Source organism: Thamnophis sirtalis, unplaced genomic scaffold, assembly GCF_051295495.1.
Source record: "Thamnophis sirtalis isolate CommonGarterSnake01/CBP01778 unplaced genomic scaffold, rThaSir2_p1.2 scaffold_5, whole genome shotgun sequence".
NCBI classification, from domain to species: domain Eukaryota; kingdom Metazoa; phylum Chordata; class Lepidosauria; order Squamata; family Natricidae; genus Thamnophis; species Thamnophis sirtalis.
In genome coordinates, this window is record NW_028261385.1 from 2,895,966 (window position 1) to 2,918,907 (window position 22,942).

General features: G+C 43.9%; 1 protein-coding gene across 1 annotated transcript in view; it reads left to right on the forward strand.

Annotated features, from left to right (window-relative positions):
• Positions 1-22,942, forward strand: part of UBAP2 (ubiquitin associated protein 2) — a 138,691-nt gene that overhangs the window by 24,623 nt on the left and 91,126 nt on the right. The window contains 5 exon segments of the mRNA XM_087715246.1: positions 6,002-6,141; positions 11,681-11,758; positions 15,453-15,563; positions 18,800-18,953; positions 21,112-21,189. Coding sequence (XP_087571372.1) covers positions 6,043-6,141; positions 11,681-11,758; positions 15,453-15,563; positions 18,800-18,953; positions 21,112-21,189 — 520 coding nt within the window. The 5' untranslated portion in view covers positions 6,002-6,042.

Genomic DNA, 22,942 nt, shown 5'->3' on the forward strand with positions numbered 1-22,942 from the left:
GAGCTGGAAGGGGCCTTGTAGGTCTTCTAGTCTACTCCCTGCTCCAGCAGGAGACCCCGTGTCCTTTCAAACAGCTGGCTGTCCAGCTGCTTCTTAAAAACCTCCAATGATGGAGCAACCACAACTTCTGGTGGCAAGCTGTTCCACTGGTTAATTGTCCTCACTGTCAGGAAGTTTCTCCTTAATTCCAGGTTGCTTCTCTCCTTGGTTAGTTTCCATCCATTGTTTCGTGTCCTGCCCTCCGGTGCGTTGGAAAATAAGTTGACCTCTCGCTGAAAAAAGTGACCTGATTGTTTTTGCAGTTACGGCCACTGCAAGTAGGACCAATCAATGGTGAATAAAACGACCCTCCTTTCATTCCAGATATTTGCCCAAATATTTGAAACCTGTATTTCCTTTTGGGTGTAGAACACCCCAAACCATCTTTTCTATATTTAGAACATCCTTACTTCAAGTGCAGTATAGCCAAAGGAAGTTTTGTATCTAATTTATTATGAAAATCAATAATTTAGCTCTGTGTCTTTTCCATTCCTGGTAAATTGGAGATGCTGAGAAGCTAAAAACAAATGACTCAGAAAGATGACTGGCTTGTGTTTTTTTTTTTTTTTTTGAGGGGTTGTGTTGGCAAGTTTGGTTGGTAAATTTGCTTTTATCCTATTAAATAGTAATAGCCATAGCAGTTAGACTTATATACCGCTTCATAGGGCTTTCAGCCCTCTCTAAGCGGTTTACAGAGTCAGCATATTGCCCCCAACAACAATCCGGGTCCTCATTTCACCCACCTCGGAAGGATGGAAGGCAGAGTCAACCTTGAGCCGGTGAGATTTGAACAGCCGAACTGCAGAACTGCAGTCAGCTGAAGTAGCCTGCAGTGCTGCATTTAATCACTGCACCATCTCGGCTCTACCCCAAATTTTACAAATGTCTAAGAATCACCCCACCAGTTAAGCAATTCAGCGTCTTGCATATATTTCAGTGGGAGAAGCAATCTATCTTGTGTATTCATTCCTCTGAATATTCTTTTAAGACACACATAAATTGCCTAGTTTGCCATCAAATTCCCATCACTGTTGTGGATAAAAACCTGTCAAGAATTGTTCCTTCATTTCACCCCAACTCACAAAAACTCTCTAAAGTTTTTGAGCATAAAAAGAACTTTGCCTTCCTTCAGGAAAAAAACAATATCTGGATTTGTGCTGGCCATCTCTTGTGGGAGCATGTCTCCAAAGGAACCGCCATATTGTGATACCACAGAACAAGTGTGTGAAGATCTCGGAGTGTGACCCTTACTTAAGCTATTACTGCATGCAAAGCTCAGGACCAAAAAAATGTTCTCATTTCTATTCTTGTCAGACTTCAAAAACCAAGGAAGACACATTGTGATTGTTCCAACCACATTTCTTCATCGTTCCTCCCTGCCGAGAGAATCTTGCCCAACTAAAGCATGCTAACACCCCCAGAAGGCATATACAACCGTTTTTTGTAAGGACTTACGACAAGTTTGTTTAGTGACCGATCGAACTTATAACGGCACTGGAAAAAGCGACATAGGACTGTTTTTAACTTATGACCGTCGTAGCATCCCGTCGTCACATGACCAAAATTTGGATGCTTGGCAGCTGGTTCGTATTTGCAGTGTTCCAGGGTCACGTGATCCCATCTCTGACAAGCCAAGTCAACGAGCAAACCAGATTCAATTAACAACCAACTTAATAGCTTAACAACTGCAATGATTCACTTGACAAATGTGGCAAGGAAAGTCGTAAAATGAGACAAAACTCATTGCCTTGTCTCTTGCTCCTCTGGAATGAATCCTCTCCTTCCTGGCAACCGGGAGCGGATTCCATCACAATCCTCCTCCATGCACCTAAAATAAGCTTATATATTTCCTCAATTACTCTATAAATTTCCGGTTACTTGCAGAAAACAAAAAAACAAAAAATCATTTATTTCAGGCTCAATACCAGTAATTGACTTAAGAGTTGCAGATGGGATTTCTGGAAAGGTGGCTTACTCATTGTCATCAAGCGTCTCCTGTAATGCTCAGCAGGAGAATGTTTGATGTGTTCCTGACAGCACATTTCATTTTTCTTTTTTTTTTTAATTTTCTTTTTTTAAGGTTCAAAAGTTTTATTTCTTTTAAAACAAACATTTCATCATTCCTCAATCAGTAAGACATCGGAGTACAATTTTTTGTGTGTCAAAATAGTTCTAGTTTACCACCAAATTCTTGTCTAGCCTAATGTATACCCCTCCCTCCCTCCCCCCCAACCCCCCTCCTCCTCCCCCCCATTTTTTTTAATTTTTATTTTATACACATAAGCACATCAACAGAGACAAACACATAACTTAAAAACAACATAGGAACAATAAGTTCCATCGTATATCATACAGCAGTTCCGAATCGGTTTCTTTGCAGTTAGTGTTTTCCCTTCTATACATTTCTATCTTGCGTTCATAATCTCCTTATTCGTTATCCATTTTTATGTCCAATTCTTTATTTATTTATACTTAGCTACTTATGACCAAATATTATTTACCTACATTGTGCTTTATATTTTTACTGTCATTTATTCTCTTACATACAGTTATGGATATACATTCACATAATTATTCTTTTTCCTTGCCATTCTTATATTATTATTATTCCATTTAAGAGGTTATGAGGTATAGTTTGGAATGCTTTGTTTACCATCCTTCGCACCTGCTAAGACACCACCTTGTTTTCTCTTTCTTTTCCTTTCTCCCTCCCTTCCTTCTCTACTTCCTTCCTTCCTCCTCTTCATCCCCTTCTTCCTTCCCTTACCTCTACCCTACTCCTACCCTCTTTCTTCTCCTTCCTCACCTCTCTCCTTCTCTTTCTTTCTCTTCCTCCCTCCTCTTCTTCTTTTCCTCTCCCTTCCACCCACCTCTCCTTACCTCTTTCACCTGCTAAGACACCACCTTGTTTTCTCTTTCTTTTCCTTTCTCCCTCCCTTCCTTCTCTACTTCCTTCCTTCCTCCTCTTCATCCCCTTCTTCCTTCCCTTACCTCTACCCTACTCCTACCCTCTTTCTTCTCCTTCCTCACCTCTCTCCTTCTCTTTCTTTCTCTTCCTCCCTCCTCTTCTTCTTTTCCTCTCCCTTCCACCCACCTCTCCTTACCTCTTTCTTCTTTCCTTACCTCTCCTCCATACTTCTTCCTCTCCTACTATCTCTCCTTCTCTTCTGAATGAGAGTATGGATAGAATGAGCCCAAAGATTGTGGCTCATCCAGAGGGAATGATCATGAATTTTACAGATGCATCCAGTTATTCCTTGGAATGGTAGTCCTCAATTTACAACAGTTCATTTAGTGACCATTCAAAGTTACAACAGCACTGAAAAGAAAAGGACTTACGACTGTTTTTCACACTTAGCCACCATTGCAACGTCCCCTTGCTCACGTGATCCAAATTCAGATCCTTGGCTCATATTTACGACAGGTTCCCCTTTTGCGACCTTCTGACAAGCAAAGTCCATGCGGAAGCCGGATCCACTTAACGACTGTGTTTGACTAACTTACCAGCTGTGGTGATTCGCTTAACAACGGTGGCAGGGAAGGTGGTAAAACGGGGCAAGACTCGCTCAAATGTTTCACTTAACGACAGAAATTTTGGGCATAATTGTGGTCGTAAGTCGAGGACTACCTGTTGTATCTTTGAGCGATTTGTGTGCCGCACTGCTAATGCCGTGCCTCTCTCAATAATGTATCTGCTGCTAAACACATTTGTAAAAGGTTTTTGAGGAATTTTTGATCACGTACCTAAGTAATCTCATGTTCCCCCCAAATAAATTACTAGTTCTGCTTATGCTTTTCTAAGCCGAATTAAAATGGAAAAAAAAGTGTTTTTGGAGAAGCAGATATGACCAGATATAGAGGTAGTCCTTGCCTTACGCCCGCAAGCCGGCCCAAAATTTATGTTGCTAACTGACACATTTCTTAGGGGAATTTTGCTCCAGTCTACTACTTTTATTGCCCCAGTCGTTAAGTGGATCGCTGCAGTTGTTAAGTGGGTAACATGGTTGTTAAGTGAATCTGGCTCATCCCATTGACATTGCTTGTCAGAAAGTCGCAAAGGGGATCAAATGACCCCAGGACACTGCAACCGTCATAAATGCGAACCAGTTGCCAAACGTCTGAATTTTGATCACCTGACCATGCTGCAACTAGATTTGGGTATGTCTAGTTTAATGAAAAGAAGGACCAGGGGTGACATGGTAGCAATCCTCCAATATTTGAGGGGCTGCCACAAAGAAGAAGGGGGCGGGGGTGTCAACTTATTTTCCAAAGGACCTGAAGGCAGGACAAGAAACAATGGATGGAAACTAATCAAGGAGAGAAGCAACCTAGAACTAAGGAGGAATTTCCTGACAGGACAGGACAATTAACTAGTGGAAAAGGAGTTTGCCTTTAGAAGTTGTGAAAGCTCTGGAGGTTTTCAAGAGGACAACCATTTGTCCAGAATGGTAAAAGGATCTCCTGCTTGAGCAGGGGGTGGACTAGAAGACCTCCAAGGTCCCTTCCGACTGTGTGATTCTGTTCATAAGTGAGAACAATGGTCGTAAAGTCACTTTTGTCAGTGCTATCACTAAATGAACTGGAATCTAAATCTAGATTCCTTTTTTTTCTCTCTTCCTCTCACAAATTTTTTATTTTCATTTTCATACACTCACATGTATACTGTACATCGCCAGCACCATACAGCATTAAACAATAATTGCATCAATTCTTCTTGTCAACAAGGCCCCAGAAAATAGAAACCCAATATAGCTCTTCCGCTCTCCATACACCTCTTTCTTCCACCACCCACCAACTTTCTGTCTTCCCTCCATCATCCCCCTCTACCCTACTTCCCCTCCCCCCTACCACTCCTCTCTCCACAATCCACTCCCCCCCATCCTTCTCACCTTTCCCTCCCACCCTCTCTCCTATCCCTCTCTACCCATCTTTCTTCTTTCCCACTCCTCCGCTCCTTGGTGTATTTCCGCTACATATCAATATACTTGGCCTATCCTATTTTTAAAGAAAAATTAAAAAAGAACAGTATGCATGTGTGAAGTCACATTACATTGAGATCTAACACATCTTGTCTAACCTAATATATTAGTTAAAGTCCAGACATCTTCAAGTAGCCAAGGTTGAGAAACACTGTTTTAGGCTGTTATTTTCATTGTCTTTTGATCTTATTGTAATTGTACAGAAAGACAAACATTACTTGTGCAGAATTTGGTGGTTTCTCAATATACAGCCTTCCCTGTTTCTTTTAGGAAACCACATCCTGTACAAAATTCTCTCTTTTGGAAATTTTCTTTCCAAAACAACTGGGCCGAAAAAAGCCTCAAAACTGGGGCAATAAAGGACTCAAAAACGGGCTGAAAAAGTCCTAAAACAGGGCATGCAGAGCCCAAAAAATGGCTGGCGGGTGGGCGGTGCTTCAGCAATATTCGGTCTATAAGACGCCCAGACATTTTCACCCCCTTTTGGGAGGCAAAAAGGTCCGTCTTATAGTCCGAAAAATACGGTAGTTAGTTTAGAACTCACTTTAATCATCCAAGCTCCTCCTTTGCTTCCTGTCTCTTTCCTCCCTCTTCCTTCCCCTCCCTCCCCCATCATTTTATCCTTCCTTTCTTCCTTCCTTCCTTCCTTCCTTCCTTCCTTCCTTCCTTCCTTCCTTCCTTCCTTCCCTCCCTCCTCCCCCCTTTTCCTTCCCTTCCACCCTCCCTCCCTTCGCGGGAGTGGGGCCACAAGCACTCACATGAATGGAGCTGCAAATACCCACAACGCTCGCACAAGTGGGACTGCGAGCCCCCGCGATGTTTGCGCAAGTGGGCCTGTACGCATGCACTGTGTGTCCGGTTGCAAATAGGCCACTGGCCTGTAGTGGGCCGCAGCCTCCGGCTAGGAGACCCCCGTCGTGGGCTATTGTTTGTATTTCGGTCTTGAAAGTTGTGCCTCAGTGCCTGTTTCTTTCTCGTTTCAGATTTTCTATTTTGTACATACATTGTTTTGTATATACTGTATATGATGACTTCGGTGGGCAGTGAACGTACTCGGGGCACTCGAGAAAAAACACAGATTCCAGCCGCGCAGCCGACACAACCACAGAAACCAGTAGTCCAGGTAGGAATCCGGCAGCTTTGTCTCCACGTCCTTAACCTATCCATGTTGATGGCCAAGCGAGAAGAATGTCACTCTTGTGAAGTGTGTAATTAACGTTTGCCAGGAGGTATTCTGTAGATTTGAGGTGTGGGTATCCCAAAACCAGCACCAAAGTTTGAAGACTGTATCTTAAGCTGAAAAACCCTCTTGTTCTGTTTTTTCAGTCTGCCTATACAGACAGAGGGAGGCGGTGGCTCGGTGGCTAATGCGCTGAGCTTGTCAATCAGAAAGGTCGCCACTTCGTCGGTTCAAATCCCTAGTGCGGAGTGAGCTCCCGTGTCTTGTCCCAGCTTCTGCCAACCTAGCAGTTCGAAAGCATGTAAAAATGCAAGTAGAAAAATAGGAGAACCACCTTTGGTGGGAAGGGAACAGCGTTCTCTGTGCGCCTTCAGCATTTCGTCATGCCGGCCACATGACCACGGAGACGTCTTCGGACAGTGCTGGCCCTTCGAGTGTGAAAAGGAGATGAGCATCGCCCCCTAGAGTCTGGAACGACTAGCACATATGAGTGAGGAGAACTTTTTACCTATGCAGATAGTCCTCGAGTTGCAATAGTTCATTTAGTGACCAAAGTTACAATGGCATTGGAAAAAATGACTTCTGACCATTTTGCCACACTTATGACCATTGCAGAATCCCCATAGTCACATGATCAAAATTCAGGTGCTTGGCATCTGATTCATTTTTATGACGGTTGCAATGTCCTGAGATCACGTGATTCCCTTTTGCGTCCTTCAGACAAGCAAAGTCAATGGGGAGGACAGATTTTACTTGACAACCATGTGACTAATTTAACAACTGCAGTGATTCACTTAATGTGAATTAATGTGTCAGGTTTCCAAATAGCATCCAAAATTAAATCAGATTCCGAGGAAAAGGATTCCTCCAAGTTCCAATTTATGAAGAGAGCCATGTTGGCACATCTGGGAAAACCCGAATCTGAAAGCTTCCCAGTTTTCCCCACCCAGTTGAAAGTTCAAGATCTTGCCCCCCACATCCACAAGTCCATCACATGGTTCAATTTCCCACTGCCATCCTGGCAGCTTCCACCCATCCAGTTCCGGTCAGGTGCAGAGGTGCAAAGACAAAGGATGACCTTGGCTTTCTGGAAAGGATTTTGTTATGGCTACATATCATCTAACTCCATATAATCCTCCCTTCCCACCATAGAAAAGGCATAGTAGAATGGTGGAAAGTGTGTCAGGCCAAAGATCCAAAAGAAAAGATGGCTGCAGGCCTGACAAATGTGGCCAGAAACGTCGTAAAATGGGGCAAAACTCACTTAGCAACATAAATTTTGCACTCTGTTGTGGTTGCAAGTTGAGGACTGCCTGTACTGTCTCAACTAGTGGCAGTGAGGAAAAGCTATAATGCAATCTCATGGAAACCATCCTCCTGCTATTTTGATTTTTCTGGCGACCGGAGGACTCTTAAGAGCTGCTTAGCACAGCAAAAAACTGGGGCCTCCAATTAGAGCGGTAACCGAAAACCCTCGTCAGATGCCGCCGTTGGATTGTCCTTCTTCAAATTACAAGCTTAAAAATGGCTTGTTTTTTCTCCCCTTAATGCTTCTTCGGTTTTTTTGTTTCCCCCCCTTTCTCTGGAGTTTTGGGCTAATCAAAACAAATAACAAGACAGGACAAAGCAAATTCAGTTTTGTTCATCGCCGTTATGTTTGCAAGCCCCTCGCCCAAGAGTTCTCAGATATTATTATCCCCAAGTGTCATAACGTGTAGTTTTGCTGAGATTTCCTTTCGCTCAATTTCATAAATTAGAGCTGGTGCATTGAAACGGAAAAAAAATGCAAATATATTTAACGGTGTGCTTTAACTTTGGCCAGAGACTATATGTGTGGACTCTTAAGGGATGCCAGGTGTTTCCTGGTCTAATCAATAACAATACAATACAGTAGCAGTGTTGGAAGGAACCTTGGAGGTCTTCTAGTCCAACCCCCTGCCTAGGCAGGAAACCCTATACCGTTTCAGACAAATGGCTATCCAACATCTTCTTAAAGACTTCCAGTGTTGGGGCATTCACAACTTCTGGAGGCAACTTCTATTCCACTGATTAATTGTTCTCACTGTCAGGAAATTTCTCCTCAGTTTTAAGTTGCTTCTCTCCTTGATTAGTTTCCACCCATTGCTTCTTGTTCTACCCTCAGGTGCCTTGGAGAATAGCTTGACTACCTCTTCTTTGTGGCAACTCCTGAGATATTGGAAGACTGCTATACTGTCTCCCCTAGTCCTTCTTTTCATTAAACTAGAGATACCCAGTTCCTGCAACCGTTCTTCATATGTTTTAGTCTCCAGTCCCCTAATCCTCCTTGTTGCTCTTCTCTGCACTCTTTCTAGAGTCTCCACATATTTTCTACACCGTGACGACCAAAACTGGATGCCGTATTCCAAGTGTGGCCTTCCCAAGGCCTTATAAAGTGGTATTAACCCTTCACGTGATCTTGATTCCATCCCTCTGTTTATGTAGCCTAGAACTGTGTTGGCTTTTTTGGCAGCTGCTGCACACGGCTGGCTCCTGTTTAAATGGTTGTCCACTAGGACTCCAAGATCCCTCTCACAGTTACTACTATTGAGCAAGGTACCACCTATACTGTACCTGTGCAATCAAACTAGTTTACATCCAAGCTAGAGTTCAGGCCATCGTTTTGAGTATATTTGAAGTTCTGTTTAGACGGTAAATGCAAATCATCAACTCTGGTTCACATTCATTGGCTAGAATGGCTCCACTGGGAGGTATAACCAGCTGGAAAAACTCATTTATTAAATTTACATGCCCCCAAACTCCCCTAGAGACAACTCAAGGCAGCAAGCATAGGTAGTCCTTGATTTACAACTAGTAGGGGCCTGGAGGCTAAAACATATGAAGAACAGTTGCAGGAACTGGGTATGTCTAGTTTAATAGAAAGAAGGACTAGGGGAGACATAATGGCAGTCTTCCAATATCTCAGGGGTTGCCACAAAGAAGAGGGAGTCAAGCTATTCTCCAAGGCACCTGAGGGCAGAACAAGAAGCAATGGGTGGAAACTAATCAAGGAGAGAAGCCACTTAGAACTGAGGAGAAATTTCCTGACAGTGAGAACATTTAATCAGTGGAACAGAAGTTGCCACCAGAAGTTGTGAAAGCCCCAACACTGGAAGTCTTTAAGAAGATGTTGGATAGCCATTTGCCTGAAACGGTGTAGAATTTCCTGCCTAGGCAGGGGGTTGGACTAGAAGACCTCCAAGGTCCCTTCCAACTCTGTTATTCTATTCTATTCTGTTTACTGATTATGACTGTTTTTCACACATGGGACCGTTGCAACACCCCCATGGTCACGTGATCAAAATCTAGGTGCTTGGCAACTGGCATGTCCCGGGGGTCATGCGATCCTCTTTTGCGACCTTCCAAGAAGCAAATTTCATTTTTAATGTGTGCCAGTGTGTTTGCAGTAAAAAAAACCTCCCCCAAAAGCAGCAATTTGCAGCCACCCACCATTATTTAAAGGGGCTCAATGGCTGAGACGTTGAGCTTGTCGATCAGAAAGGGCGGCAGTTCGGCGGTTCGAATCCCTAGCGCCGCGTAACGGAGTGAGCTCCGGTTACTTGTCCCAGCTTCTGCCAAGTTCGAAAGCACGTAAAAAATGCGAGTAGAAAAACAGGGACCACCTTTGGTGGGAAGGAAACAGGATTCCGTGCGCCTTTGCCGTTTAGTTATGCCGGCCACACGACCACGGAGATGTCTGGACAGCGCTGGCCTTTTGGCTTTGAAAAGGAGATGAGCACCGCCCCCTAGAGTCAGGAACGACTAGAACATATGTGCGAGGGCAACCTTTACCATTATTTATTTTCTAAATAATGCTCATCGGCCCCAGAAACAGCTGGATAATGGTTCTGAAGGCTGTTTTTTTTTAACAGAATACCAGTCTCCCATTCTTTTTATAATGATTTACCGTAAATGTTTTAATCAGTTGGGCTATGAAGCCTGAAAGCCAACGGAGGAAGTTATCTAAGGGTCAGTCGTGCTAATCCGAAATTCTACACCTCCAATAACTTATTCTTTTGCTTTCCAACGTTAATTATAATTGGCTCTGCTTAAAGGAGGGAAGATTTAGTGCTAAGCCCTGGCCAGGTCACTGTTATTCTTCAGCCAAGTGTTATTCAGCGAACCATCCTTAATAATGTGATGTGCTTAAAGCCATTATAAGGACTTACAGATTTAGGCCCCCACCCTCTTCTAAGCACAAAAGCTCTTAAGGCCTTGTGAGTTTGCTTTGAAGTGCCGATTACGGCTCCTAGTCCTCTTGAAATATATTTCATTTGATAAAATATCATCAGTTCATTTTACTGTGCTGCTTTTAATTGTGTCTATCTTAAAAAATATTTTCTGTTGGACTGTTGTGAGGAGTCGTTTGTTTTTTAAGCACTCGCTGATAATCTGGAATTGGGTTGCTGAATGTTGTGTAGGCATTGCACGCGCTGTGCGCGGAAGCCTTAAAAGACAGGTAAGGAGTTCAGGCGGGAGGGTAGGCCCTCCGGAGCACCGTACCGGAATGGTATCCGGTGCTCCGGGCAGCCTACCGGGGCGTACCGCCTGCAACCCACCACTGGTTGCTGGACAGGGAAAAGAACCACAGAAAATGTCTTATTTCTCCCCCCTCCCCTCCATCTCAAATTTAAAATAGAAGAGTAAGTTGCAGGAAATAATGGGCAAGTACAGACAGTCCTCAACTTAACCACAGTTCATATAGTGACCAACGTTATAACGACACTGAAAAAGGTGACATGAACTTTTTTCACACTTAGGACCGTTGCAAAATCTCCGTGGTCACATGACCAGATTTCAGACCCTTGGCAACTGATTCGTATTTATGATGGCTGCAATGTCATAAATATGTTACATGATCCCCTTTTGTGACCCTTTGACAAGCAGTCAGTGAGGAAGCTTAATGAAAAGAAGGCCCAGGGGAGACATGATAGCAGTCTTCCAATATCTCAGGGGTTGCCCCAAAGAAGAGGGAGTCAAGCTATTCTCCAAGGCACCTGAGGGCAGAACAAGAAGCAATGGGTGGAAACTAATCAAGGAGAGAAGCAACTTAGAACGGAGGAGAAATTTCCTGACAGTGAGGACAATTAATCAGTGGATCAGAAGTTGCCTCCAGAAGTTGAGAATGCTCCAACACTGGAAGTCTTTAAGAAGATGTTGGATAGCCAATTGTCTGAAACGGTATAGGGTTTCCTGCCTAGGCAGGGGGTTGGACTAGAAGACCTCCAAGGTCCCTTCCAACTCTGCTATTGTATTGTATTGTATTAACAACCGTGTGACTCTCTTAACATCTGCAGTGATTCACTTAACAAATAAGAAAAGGGGTATAATAGGTCAAAACTCACTTAACAAGCTTCTCATTTGGCAACATAAATTTTGGGCTCAAGACGAGCTGTAGAGAGTGCTTGATTTTGAATGAGAATTTTGTGTCTTATATTTCATGGGTGGTTTTGTGTTTTTTCAGGCCACAGCAGAGCAGATTCGCTTGGCTCAAATGATATATGACAAAAACGATGCAGACTTTGAAGATAAAGTGAAACAAGTAAGTATCCACTCCAGCTTTGCTTTGGGGGGGTGGGGGGGAGAGGGGATTGCCGTTGCACATAGTTGGATGGAGTCCAGTCTTGTATCGCTAGTCCTCAGCTTACAACAGTTCATTTAGAGACCATTCAAAGTGGCAACAGAATTGCAAAACGTGACCAATGACCGTTTTTCCACACTTAAGACTGTTGCAGCAGCTCAGTGGTCACATGATCAAAATTCAGCCCCTTGGCAACAGATTCCTATTCATGACAATTGCAATGTTCCCCTTTTGCAACCTTCGGAAAAACAAAATCAACGGGAAAGACGGATTCATTTAACAACCGTGTTGCTCACTTAATAGCTGGAGCAATTCACTTAACCACTGTGGCAAGAAAGCTCGTAAAACGGGGAGAAATTCACTAGTCTCACTTAGCAACAGAACCATTGGGCTTAATCATGGTCATACACTGAGGACTTGCTTGTCTATTCTAAAGCCTTATCCAAACCCTCTTGCTTCCTGAAATTGAGTTTCTTCTGGCTTGTGATACGTTGCTGTTCTGACCCCCCTTCTTCGCTCGTTAACAGACGACAGGCAGATAGACTTAAAAGGAAATAACTTTATCAGCCCTGGCTTCCGCTGGCTGTGAGCCCAAAATAAACATAAATAAAGTCTCTGGCAAGAAGATAACAGAATGCAAAAACAAAGATCTCTTACGGCAAAACCAGGTGTACAGAAAGAAAGCAAATCACTTCTCCAAGTGTCTCTTTGAATGAGCGTTACAGAAAGCAAATCACTTATCCAAGTGCCTCTCACAAACAAACCACAACCGATGAACGACCAACCAACGAACGAACGTTGACTTCTGCAACCAGGGCGTGGCACCATCAGTCCTTTTATCTCCAGAAGACCACACTAACGAGCCCCAGCTGCATTGTTATTCCTGCATCCCAACTCAACTCACAGCAAACTTCTGCTGAGTCACAACATGTTGCTATGAAGTTTGGCATAAGCAGTCCCTGACTTACAGCGTTTCATTTAGTGGCAATTTGAGGACAACACAGCATTGGGAAAAATTGCCACATGATCAAAACGTGGCACGCATTTACAACAGTTGCAGCCTCTGGAGTCGTTCTAATCCCCATTTGAAACCTTCCCAGCCAGCTTCCAACAATCGGGAGTCAATGGAGGGAAAGTAGATTTGTTTAGTGACCTCATGATTCACTTAACAACTGCAGTGATTCTCGGTGGCTAGAACGGTCATAAAATTGGGTGTGTCTCACTTAACAGCTGCCCTGCTTGGCAACAGAAATTCTAGTCCTAATTGTGGTCATAAACCAAGGACTACTTGTATATTTTCAAGAAAAAAAATAGTGGTTGGGATATGTGGAAAATCCAGGACAAGATACGGGGAGTCCTCGCCTTACGACCAGAATAAAGCCCAACGTTTCCATGGCTAAGCAAGATGGTTATTAAGCGAGTTTTGCCCCATTTTACGATCTTTCTTGCCACAGTTGTTAAGTGAATCACTGCAATTGTTAAGTTAGTAACCTGGTTGTTAAGTGAATCTGGCTTCCCCATGGACTTTGCTTGTCAGAAGGTCGCAAAAGGGGGATCATGTGACCCCGGGATGTTGCAACCGTCATAAATATGAGTCGGTTGCCAAACGCCTGAATTTTGATCACGTGACTACAAGACCGTTGCAACAGCTGTGAGTGTCAACAATGGTCACCAGCTGCTTTTTTCAGTGCCGTTGTAACTTTGGATGGTCCCTAAACGAATGGTTGTAAGTCGAGGACTAGCCACATTAAGCGATGAATCCTTTTAAAATTAGGTTGGGATCTTTTTTTTGTGGAGGTGTATTTCCATCCTTGAGATTCGTTGTCTTGGCTTTGATTCCCGGGGAGCCACAGGCTTCCTTCGACCTGCCCAGGTGTTTTTATCGCTTTTCCCCACTTCACCACCAGTGCACGCATGAAAACGTGTTGAGCTTCTACCTGCACTTTGTGCATGCAGAAAATATGAATCCCTTCCCTGAAGACTTGTCTTGGCTCCGAGTCTTGCGGCTTGTGAAAGAAGCAAAGTGTCAGGGTTCCAAATAGCATCCAAAATTAAATCAGAGTCCAAGGCAAAGGATTCCTCAAAGTTCCAATTTATGAAGAGAGCCATATTGGCACATTTGGGAAAACCCAGATCTGAAAGCTTCCCGGTTTTCCCCACCCAGTTGAAAGTTCAAGATCTTGCCCCCACACCCACCAGTCCATCCCATGGTCCAATCTCCCACTGCCATGCTTCCAGTTCCAGCCAGGTGCAGAGGTGCAGAGACAAAGGATGACCTTGGCTTTCTAGAAAGAATGTTGTTATGGCTACATAGCATCTAACTCCCTACAATCCCCCCTCCCATTTTCCCACCATAGAAAAGGCATAGTAGAATAAGTGTGGCAGGCCAAAGATCCAAAAGAAAATAAGGCTGCAGGCCTGACATAGAGAAGCTGAAATATGGCTTGAAACCATTCCTTGATAAGAAGCTTTTTTTGGGGGGGGGGGGGTAGAATGGGGAAATTGAATCAATTGAGCCCCCAGATAAATAACATTTATGTAGCTCAGGGTTAAACTTTGGGGTCCTTGTTGCTCTCTGATCTTGGCTGTTTTCTTGTAGATGTTTCATGACCAAACTAACATCATGATGTTATTACCTACTTTGATAATGAAACATCTACATTAAAACCACAAATTTCAAATAGTACCAAGGATCCCACCTTCTTCCTCCTCCTCTCTGCAAACCCTACTCCCATCTAGCACTGATGTTGTTACCTAGTTTGGTAATGAAACATTGGCAATAAAACCACCAATCTTACAGAGCACCATGGTTCCCACAGTCTTCCTCCTCCTCCTCCTCTCTGCAAACCCCACTCCCATCTACTACTGATGATGTTACCCAGTTTGGCAATGAAACATCTGCAAGAAAACACTTGAATTCAGAGAGCACCAAGGATCCCACAGCCTTTTTTACCTCCCGTGTTCAGCCCAGGCTGTTGACTACGTTGTTCTTGAAGGAATTAAAGCATATTTGGGGACTAGATTATTCTCCCAAACCTTGGAGTGAGATAGATGGGGCCCCTTGGATGTCTTCATTATTTTTGTTTTCTATCCCAGATTGTACCCAGACCTGATCTTGGTTTTGATTTGCATTTTTTAAAACATTATTTGTGGTCTTCAAGTTATCACTCCAGGTCCAAATTAAATTAAATTCACAAATTCTGAAGTTAGTAGCACTGAATCTGAGCTAATCTATACCTTGTCGTAGACTTATCTGAGCAGCTGTGATTTTACATTAATTAGACTCCCACATTCAAAGACACATTCACTGACATATTTTATTTCCATTCCTTGTGTTAAGTCACCTTGGGTGGAAACTAATCAAGGAGAGAAGCAACTTAGAACTGAGGAGAAATTTCTTGACAGTTAGAACAATCAATCAGTGGAACAGAAGTTGCCTCCAGAAGTTCTGAATGCCCCAACACTGGAAGTCTTTAAGAAGATGTTGGCTAGCCATTTGTCTGGAACGGTATAGGGTTTGCTGCCTAGGCAGGGGGTTGGACTAGAAGACCTCGAAGGTCCCTTCCAACTCTGTTATTGTACTGTATTGTATTGGTTATTCCGAGCTACTTTTTAATATGTGTTTGTATGTGGGTTTTTATTTTTATTTTATTAGCTGATGGAAGTGACAGGGAAGAATCAGGATGACTGCATGGTAGCTCTGCACGATTGTAATGGCGATGTGAACAGAGCAATCAACCTCTTGTTGGAAGGAAGCTCCGATACAGTAAGTGCTCAATTTAGAGTCTCTTGCAACTCTTTAAAAAGCTGCCTTTCTAGAAGATTACTTGTGAGGAAGACTTCCTGCTTTTAGTGAGAAATGTGAAGGCTAAAAAATGTTAACCCTTTTAGGACAAATCTTGCAGAGCTCAGAAATGTTGAATAAACAGCCTACAATATTTAATTTTTCCCTGTCACCTTTTTGCAAATATTAAGATTAATCATGTTCTCCTGGTCTTGTGGCCTGCCGGCGGAGCTGGTGACAGAGTAGGACAGTGAGGAGGTGGGGGTGGAACATGGGCCAGTCCTGGGGGCTTAGGAAAGCTCAGACGTGGGCTCTGCGTCGGAGGCAGGGTGGGAGTTAGACAGCAATGAGGCAGAGGAACAGCCGGAACCTGTTCCCAGTGTGCACTGCAGGAAGACAAGATCAGCTAAGAAAGCAGGGTCGACTTGGGAGTAAAGCCACACCTTGGAGGGGATTGGCCCCTCCCAGAGGAAGCAAAAGAGGAGTGAATGGGGAGGGGGCTTTTGCAGGAAACAATTCCTTCGGTCGTTTCAAGAGTGGAAAGTTCTGTTTGTGACTATAAGAGACTCTGTGCCAAGTTTTGCCTTGCCTTCTGTTTGGAAACTGATTATCTGGCAGCTCTCCAAGCGAGATAAGGTTCGTGTTGATATTCCTCGGAAAGACTGTTTGCTAAAGCCTGGCTGACTGTGCATGAAAGGAATTCACAGTTGTGTAAATAAAAGGGGTTTTGCTGGGACCAAGACTCCGCTTCTTGCTTTTTAAGGAAACCTGGGTCACAACACTTGGTCAGGATCCTGTGTGCTTTTTAAACTTTGGCTTATTCTCCAAGAAAGCGGAATTTTAAAACATTACAATGAGCCATGCACAAAACTGAAACACCCAACTCCACATTGATTTTCTCACCTTTCTGGGTTCTGAAATTTCAGCAAGTATTATTTGAGCATCCCTGACCCACATTAAGGACAAGGAGCATGATTTTTTTTTAACATTACTTAATTATCTGCCCATTTATCCCTTTCTTCCCTCCTAAAGAACTGTGCCTTCCATGTAACCTCATGTTTATGGTCTAGTGTACGTGAAATAAGGCAGGGCTGTTTGCTTTTTCATTAAGATAATGAAAAATGAAATCCTTGCTGTTTTGTAACGTTAAGAGGACACTCCTTAATGTTCAGTTTGCCTTCTTGCTTAAGGCAGCCAAGACAAAATTGGCAACGGGATAACAGATTTTTTTCCTGCTTTGTTTTGAAAATTTCTATGGCTGCCCAACTGACTTATGATAACTCTAGGTTGCCTAGAGAAACATTACCCCAAATAGAATGCCCAATAAATTCCCGCTTCTCTGTTAACTGCAATCAAACGCACCACTTTTTTTAAAAATAAAGTTTTTTATTTTTTCATTTTCATAACAAATATCCACGTGTATACTATTACATAACCAACATCACATTATGTTGTTAAATGTTTACATCAATTTGTCTTACTATAAACTCCCAAAAACGATTATTGGCTCTTCTGCTCTCCATACACCGTATTTGTACCCTATCAATCACTTTCTTCTCCCTCCCTCCTCCTCCTCCCTACCTTCTTTCTTCCCTCTGTCATCCTTCTCTTCTCTACTTCCCCTTCCTCTCTCCTTCTCCTCTCTACTTGATGGCCTCCATGTCACGCTGGCTTCCCCAGACTCACTTGCAAAACTACGTCTTGAGGGTCCCAAAGGTGCTTTTCTCAAGAGGCAACTGGACTTTCTGCTTTTTCTTGGAAGATGTTTCGCTTCTCACTCATCTGAGAAGCTTCTTCAGCCCTGACCGGATGGTGGGGAAGGATTTATACTCCTTGCATCCTTTTAGAGGGTCGTTGAGGCCACTGGGAGGTTTATCCGTGTCCTCAGGGTCACCTGAGTGGTGCAAATGATTCCTGTAGTCTGCAATTTTTTCCTCTGGAAATCCCTTCCTACTCCCACCCCATTCCAAGGGTCTTTATCCCAGATTGTATAGTTAAAAGTCTGTAGAGATTCTCAGTCCTCCAGGTCATGGTTGTCCCAAAGGTGCTTTTCTTCAAGAGGCAACTGGACCTTCTTGGTTTTTCTTTGAAGACGTTTCACTTCTCATCCAAGAAGCTTCTTCAGCTCTGATTGGATGGTGGGGAAGGATTTATACTCCTTGCAGATGGTCATTTGCATCCTTTTAGAGGGTCGTTGAGGCCACTTGGAGGTTTAGCTCTGTCCTCAGGGTCACCTGAGTGATGCTCCTGGTTCCTATAGTCTGCATTTTTTCCTCTGGATATCCATTCCTACTCCCACACCATTCCAAGGGTCTTCATTCCAGATTGTATAGTTAAAGGTCTGTAGAGATTCTCAGTCCTCCAGGTCATGGTTGTCCCAAAGGTGCTTTTCTTCAAGAGGCAACTGGACTTTCTTGGTTTTTCTTTGAAAACGCTTCGCTTAATCTCGTTCCGAATGATAGGCTGGAGAAAAAAAGTTACATTAGGACTGAAGTGGGAAAGGGGGAACAGTAGCGTTTTTAATTGTAAAGTGTTTTTTTTAATTGTAAGCAGCCCAGAATCATTGATGGAGATGGGTAACTGTAGAAATTGAATGAATGAAAGAAAGAAAGAAAGAAGGAAAGAATGAGTGAATGAAAGAACAAATGAACGAATGAATACAAACCTTTTCACCAGTGTCCTGGTTTTGTTCATCCCTTCCTGGGACTAAAAAATACAGGTAGTCCTCAACTTACGACCACAATTCAGTCCAGCATTTATGTTGCTAAGTGAGACATTTGTTAAATGAGTTTTTGGACCCTTTTATGACTTTTCTTTGGGCTACAGTTGTTAAGTGAAGCATTGCAGTTGTTAAGTTAGTAAAACGATTGTTAAGTGAATCTGGCTTTCCCCATTGACTTTGCTGGTCAGAAAAGGAGGCAAAAGGCCTCCTGGCAAGCAAACTTCATGACGCTCTCGTTCAGCAACATAAATTCTGGGCTCAATTGTGGTCGTAAGCCGAGGACTACCTGTACATTCCTTTCTAAGAATACCGCTCCAGTGTTGTCAATTTCTAAGTTCTGTGAGACTCGGGTGCTTAATAAAATGATTTAAAAAAAAAAATGATACCTGGAAGGCTCCAGAAATCTTCCCCGAGAGGTTTTGGAGATATGTGGCTCTGTTAGGCTGTCTTTTAATTGTGAATGTTTCTGTCTTGTTTTCCTCCTGCACCTGACTAGACTTTGTGGGAGACAGTCGGAGGCAAGAAGAAAAGCCTTGGGAAAGAGGGCTCAGAAAACAAAGAGAACAGAGAAAAACGAGGGGACAGAGAAGTCAGCCGTGGCCGGGGACCATCCAGCAGACGAGGAAGAGGGGGCAGCCGTGGTCGAGAGTGTAAGTCCTAGACTTTGGACTGCGAGGCGCAGGGTGGCTGTACCCTGTTTCCCTGAAAATAAGTCCTCCCTGGATAACAAGCCCAATCGGGCTTTTGAGCGCATGTGCTAAAAGTAAGCCCTCCCCCGAAAATAAGCCCTCCCCGAAAATATTTAAATGCAAGCTCAGCCGGTTTCCACCACTTCCTCTGGTCACTTACCATGCAAACAACACAAGGTGAGGGTCAGCGTTCCAGAGATCATCCAAAATTAAATAGCAATAGCAATAGCAGTAGACTTATATACCGCTTCATAGGCCTTTCAGGCCTCTCTAAGCGGTTTACAGAGAGTCAGCATATTGCCCCCAACAATCTGGGTCCTCATTTTACCCACCTCGGAAGGATGGAAGGCTGAGTCAACCCTGAGCCGGTGAGATTTGAACCGCTGACCTGCTGATCTAGCAGTAGCCTGCAGTGCTGCATTTAACCACTGCGCCACCTTGGCTCTTAAATCAGAGTTCAAGGCAGATCTTCCCTCAAAAGTTCCAATTTATTAAGAGAGACATGTTGGTACACCTGTGGAAACCCGGATCTGAAAACCTCCTGGGGTTTCCACCCAGTTGAAAGTTCAAGATCTTGTTCCCACACCCACAAATCCATCACATGGTCCAATCTTCCATTGCCACGCTGGCATCTCCACCCATCCACTTCCGGTCAGGTGCAGAGACAAAGGATGACCTTGGGCTTCTAGAAAGGAATGTTTTATTTTGAGAACAACGCATTCTACTCCTTACTTTCCCCCCTCCCAATTGCCCCACTAATGAAACAGCATAGTAAAATAAAAGAGAGGGTGACAGGCCAAAGATACAGCAAGGAATATGGCTGCAGGCCTGACAGGCAGCCTCTCCTCAAAAGCCATATTCCTTGCTGAATCTTTGGCCTGTCAGTGAGGAGGCAAGGCTGGAGGGGGGGTGGGGGAACATGCCCCACGCACCCTTACCTAATGGCTGCTCCCGCAACCCTCCCCAACATGCTCCTTCTGTCACGCTAATGGCTGCCGCAAAAAGCAGGCCCAGCAACGTTCCTCACGCCCCACTTCTTACCTATCGCCGTTTACTCCTGCAGCTGAGCGGTGCTTTGATTAAAAAACGTCCATCTGACGAGTGCAACACAGTAGCAGCCACGAGGTGACCACACTCGCCGCCTCCTGCACCCCAAAAATAATAAGACCTCCCCGAAAATATGCTTATTTGGGGGGGACAAAAGAAAATAAGACCCTGTCTTATTTTCGGGGAAACATGGTAGTGAAGAGAAGAGAAAATATGAAATTAGAATAGAATAGAATAGAATAGAATAGAATAGAATAAAAGAAATTCTTTATTGGCCGTGTGCTTGGACACACAAGGAATTTGTCTTCGGGGCATAAGCTCTCAATGTACATAAAAAATAGGAGACTAAATAAGCAATCAAAATCATACTAGGAAACTAAATAAAACAATACAAATTGTAAAGATACAAGCAACAAAGTTATAGTCATAAGTGGGAGGAGATGGGTAATATTATGAGAAGAAGAATAGCAATACAGTCTTAGTAAATAGTTTGACAATGTTGTGGGAATGAATTGTTTAGCAGAGAGATGACCTGGGGTAAAAAGCTGCCCCTTGTGTCTAGTTGTTCTGGTGTGCAGAGTCCTATAGCGTCGTTTTGAGGGCAGAAGTTGAAACAATTTATGTCCAGGTTGTGAGGGGTCTGTAGAGTTGTTCGACTAGGAGCACAGCACGATGGGCTTGAGCTGCCTCGTTGTATGTTTGCAGTAGAGGCTGATGGGGAAACACGCCCACGCACAGAGCTACTCTGGGAAGAAGCTTAACCCCGATTGGCTTTTGCTGTGTCCTCAATTCCTCTCCACCCCAGGGTGAGGCACGTGGTTCTCCCGCCTCCTCCTGTAGAGGGCACTGTTTCTAGAGGCTTTTTTAAACAGTTAAGCACTAAGCAGAGTCATCCACTGTGACCCTGGCAGCAACTAGCTCAGCCTTTTTCCTTTTACATTTTTTTTCCCTTTTCATGATGACAGTGGTGAGGCCCTGCCTCTCCTGACTGCACGTCACTGGACTGAACTACCTTCTCTAAAAACGATACGTACTTTCTGAGATTATATTCCTGCGTTTCTCTCATCTCCAGTTAGAGTCGAAGAAAATGGAGTAGAAACGCCACCGGGTGATAGGCCTTCCGATCGTGGCAAACGCGGCAAAGGGAGAGGTAAAGTACCAGTATTGTTATATGTCTTAACTCCTCGTGCTCAAAGCGGTTGAGCCCCCTCTCTTAATTTTTTTTTTAAAAAAGAAACCCACCTCAAGAGGAACAATTTGGGTAAAAAGCTTCTGCAGTGCGTTTTTTGCAACTTCTTGGGCAGATGCTCTGCAGGGGTTTGTGTTTGTGAAGGTGTGTTGTGTTTAAGGTATGTTGTGGCTGAGAAGAACATCTTACAAACAATAAAAGCATCGCCTGATAGGCTTAAAAGTGACTGGAATTGACAGAATTTGCCCTTTTATCAGATAATCACAAAGGAGCACAGACTAAAACTGTGCAGCTAGTCCTCGATGTACAAGCACAGTTGAGCCCAAACTTTATGTTGCTAAGTGAGTTTTGCCCTATTTTACGACCTACCTTATTAACTGTCAACTTGTAAAGCGTTACCATGACTATTATCAAGTTGGCATTGGAGGGAGGATTCCATGCATACCTTCGGCCAGAATCGGATCTCATATTTCTACAGCCTCGTTGGTGGATATGATTTATGACACAGACTGAAGGAGGGGAAAGTTAGGGGTAAAGTGCAAAGACCATTAAGCGGAAATCAGTTCCACAGAAGAACAAGCCAGAATGTTGATCCTAATAAATGAGTGGATTTCTTTGGAACTTTGTCTCGAGGCTCATAAATTAATTAGGTCATCTTTTGGAATCCACACTAACATTGTTAAGTGAATCACTGCAGTTAAGTTTGTTGCATGGTTGTTAAGTGAATCTGGCTCCCCCATTGACTTTGTGTTGTGGCCTGTCGTCCCCCAGCCCCTCCAACAGCCGAATCAAAGGAGGAGGAGGAGGAGGAGACGACATAGGAGTAAGGGCAGCATCAAGGGAACCTGAGAGCTCCAAGGGGGATATGGAATGGAGGGGGATAGGGGGGGATAGGGAATGGAGGGGGATAGGGAATGGAGCTGGCAGAGAGAGAGAGACAGAGGGGGAGCCTGGGGCATCTGTCAGCTCTCAGATGGAGAATCAACAGCCCCCAGGTCTGGAGGTAACTGATGAGGAAGAGGAGGAACAAATGGGTCCAGTGCCTGATGCACGGATGCCCAGAAGCCAGAGGAGAGGAGAGCAGTGGAAATCTATGGGCTGGTCCTTGGGAAGGAAGAGCCACCTCTGCTAGCGAAGCCCCACCTGAGCTCTGGGGATAAAAGGCAGGGGGCGGAGATGAATAGATGTGGCAAACAACTATTCATCTCCCAGATGGACGGACTTGTTATCCTGCGGTGAAAGAGAAACGTTTTTGCTAGGGCTGCTGGCATTCCTAATAAAGGAATCTTTGAGTTCACTTCAGAGAGTTTGTGTTGTTTGGGGAGCTGGGTCAGAACACATTGCTTGTCAGAAGGTTGCAAAATATGATCCCAGGACATGGCAACCATCATAAATATGTGCCAGTTGCATCCGAATTTCGACCACATAATCATGGGGATGCTGCAACAGTCGTAAGTATGAAAAACAATCATACGTTCCTTTTTTAAGAGCAGTTGTAACTTCCAATTGTCACTAAACAAACTGCTATAAATCAAGGACTACCTGTAATTAAGTCTCCAATCACCTGAACGTGCAGAAGATTATGAATAAAAATCTCTAGTAAACTGCCCCTCATTAACCCCTTATTTTCTTCTCCCACCTTGAACGTAAAGTGAAAATCCTTGGCTTGGCCAGGCGTTGAAACCAGCCTCTGCTGCCCAGGATTTGCATGTTA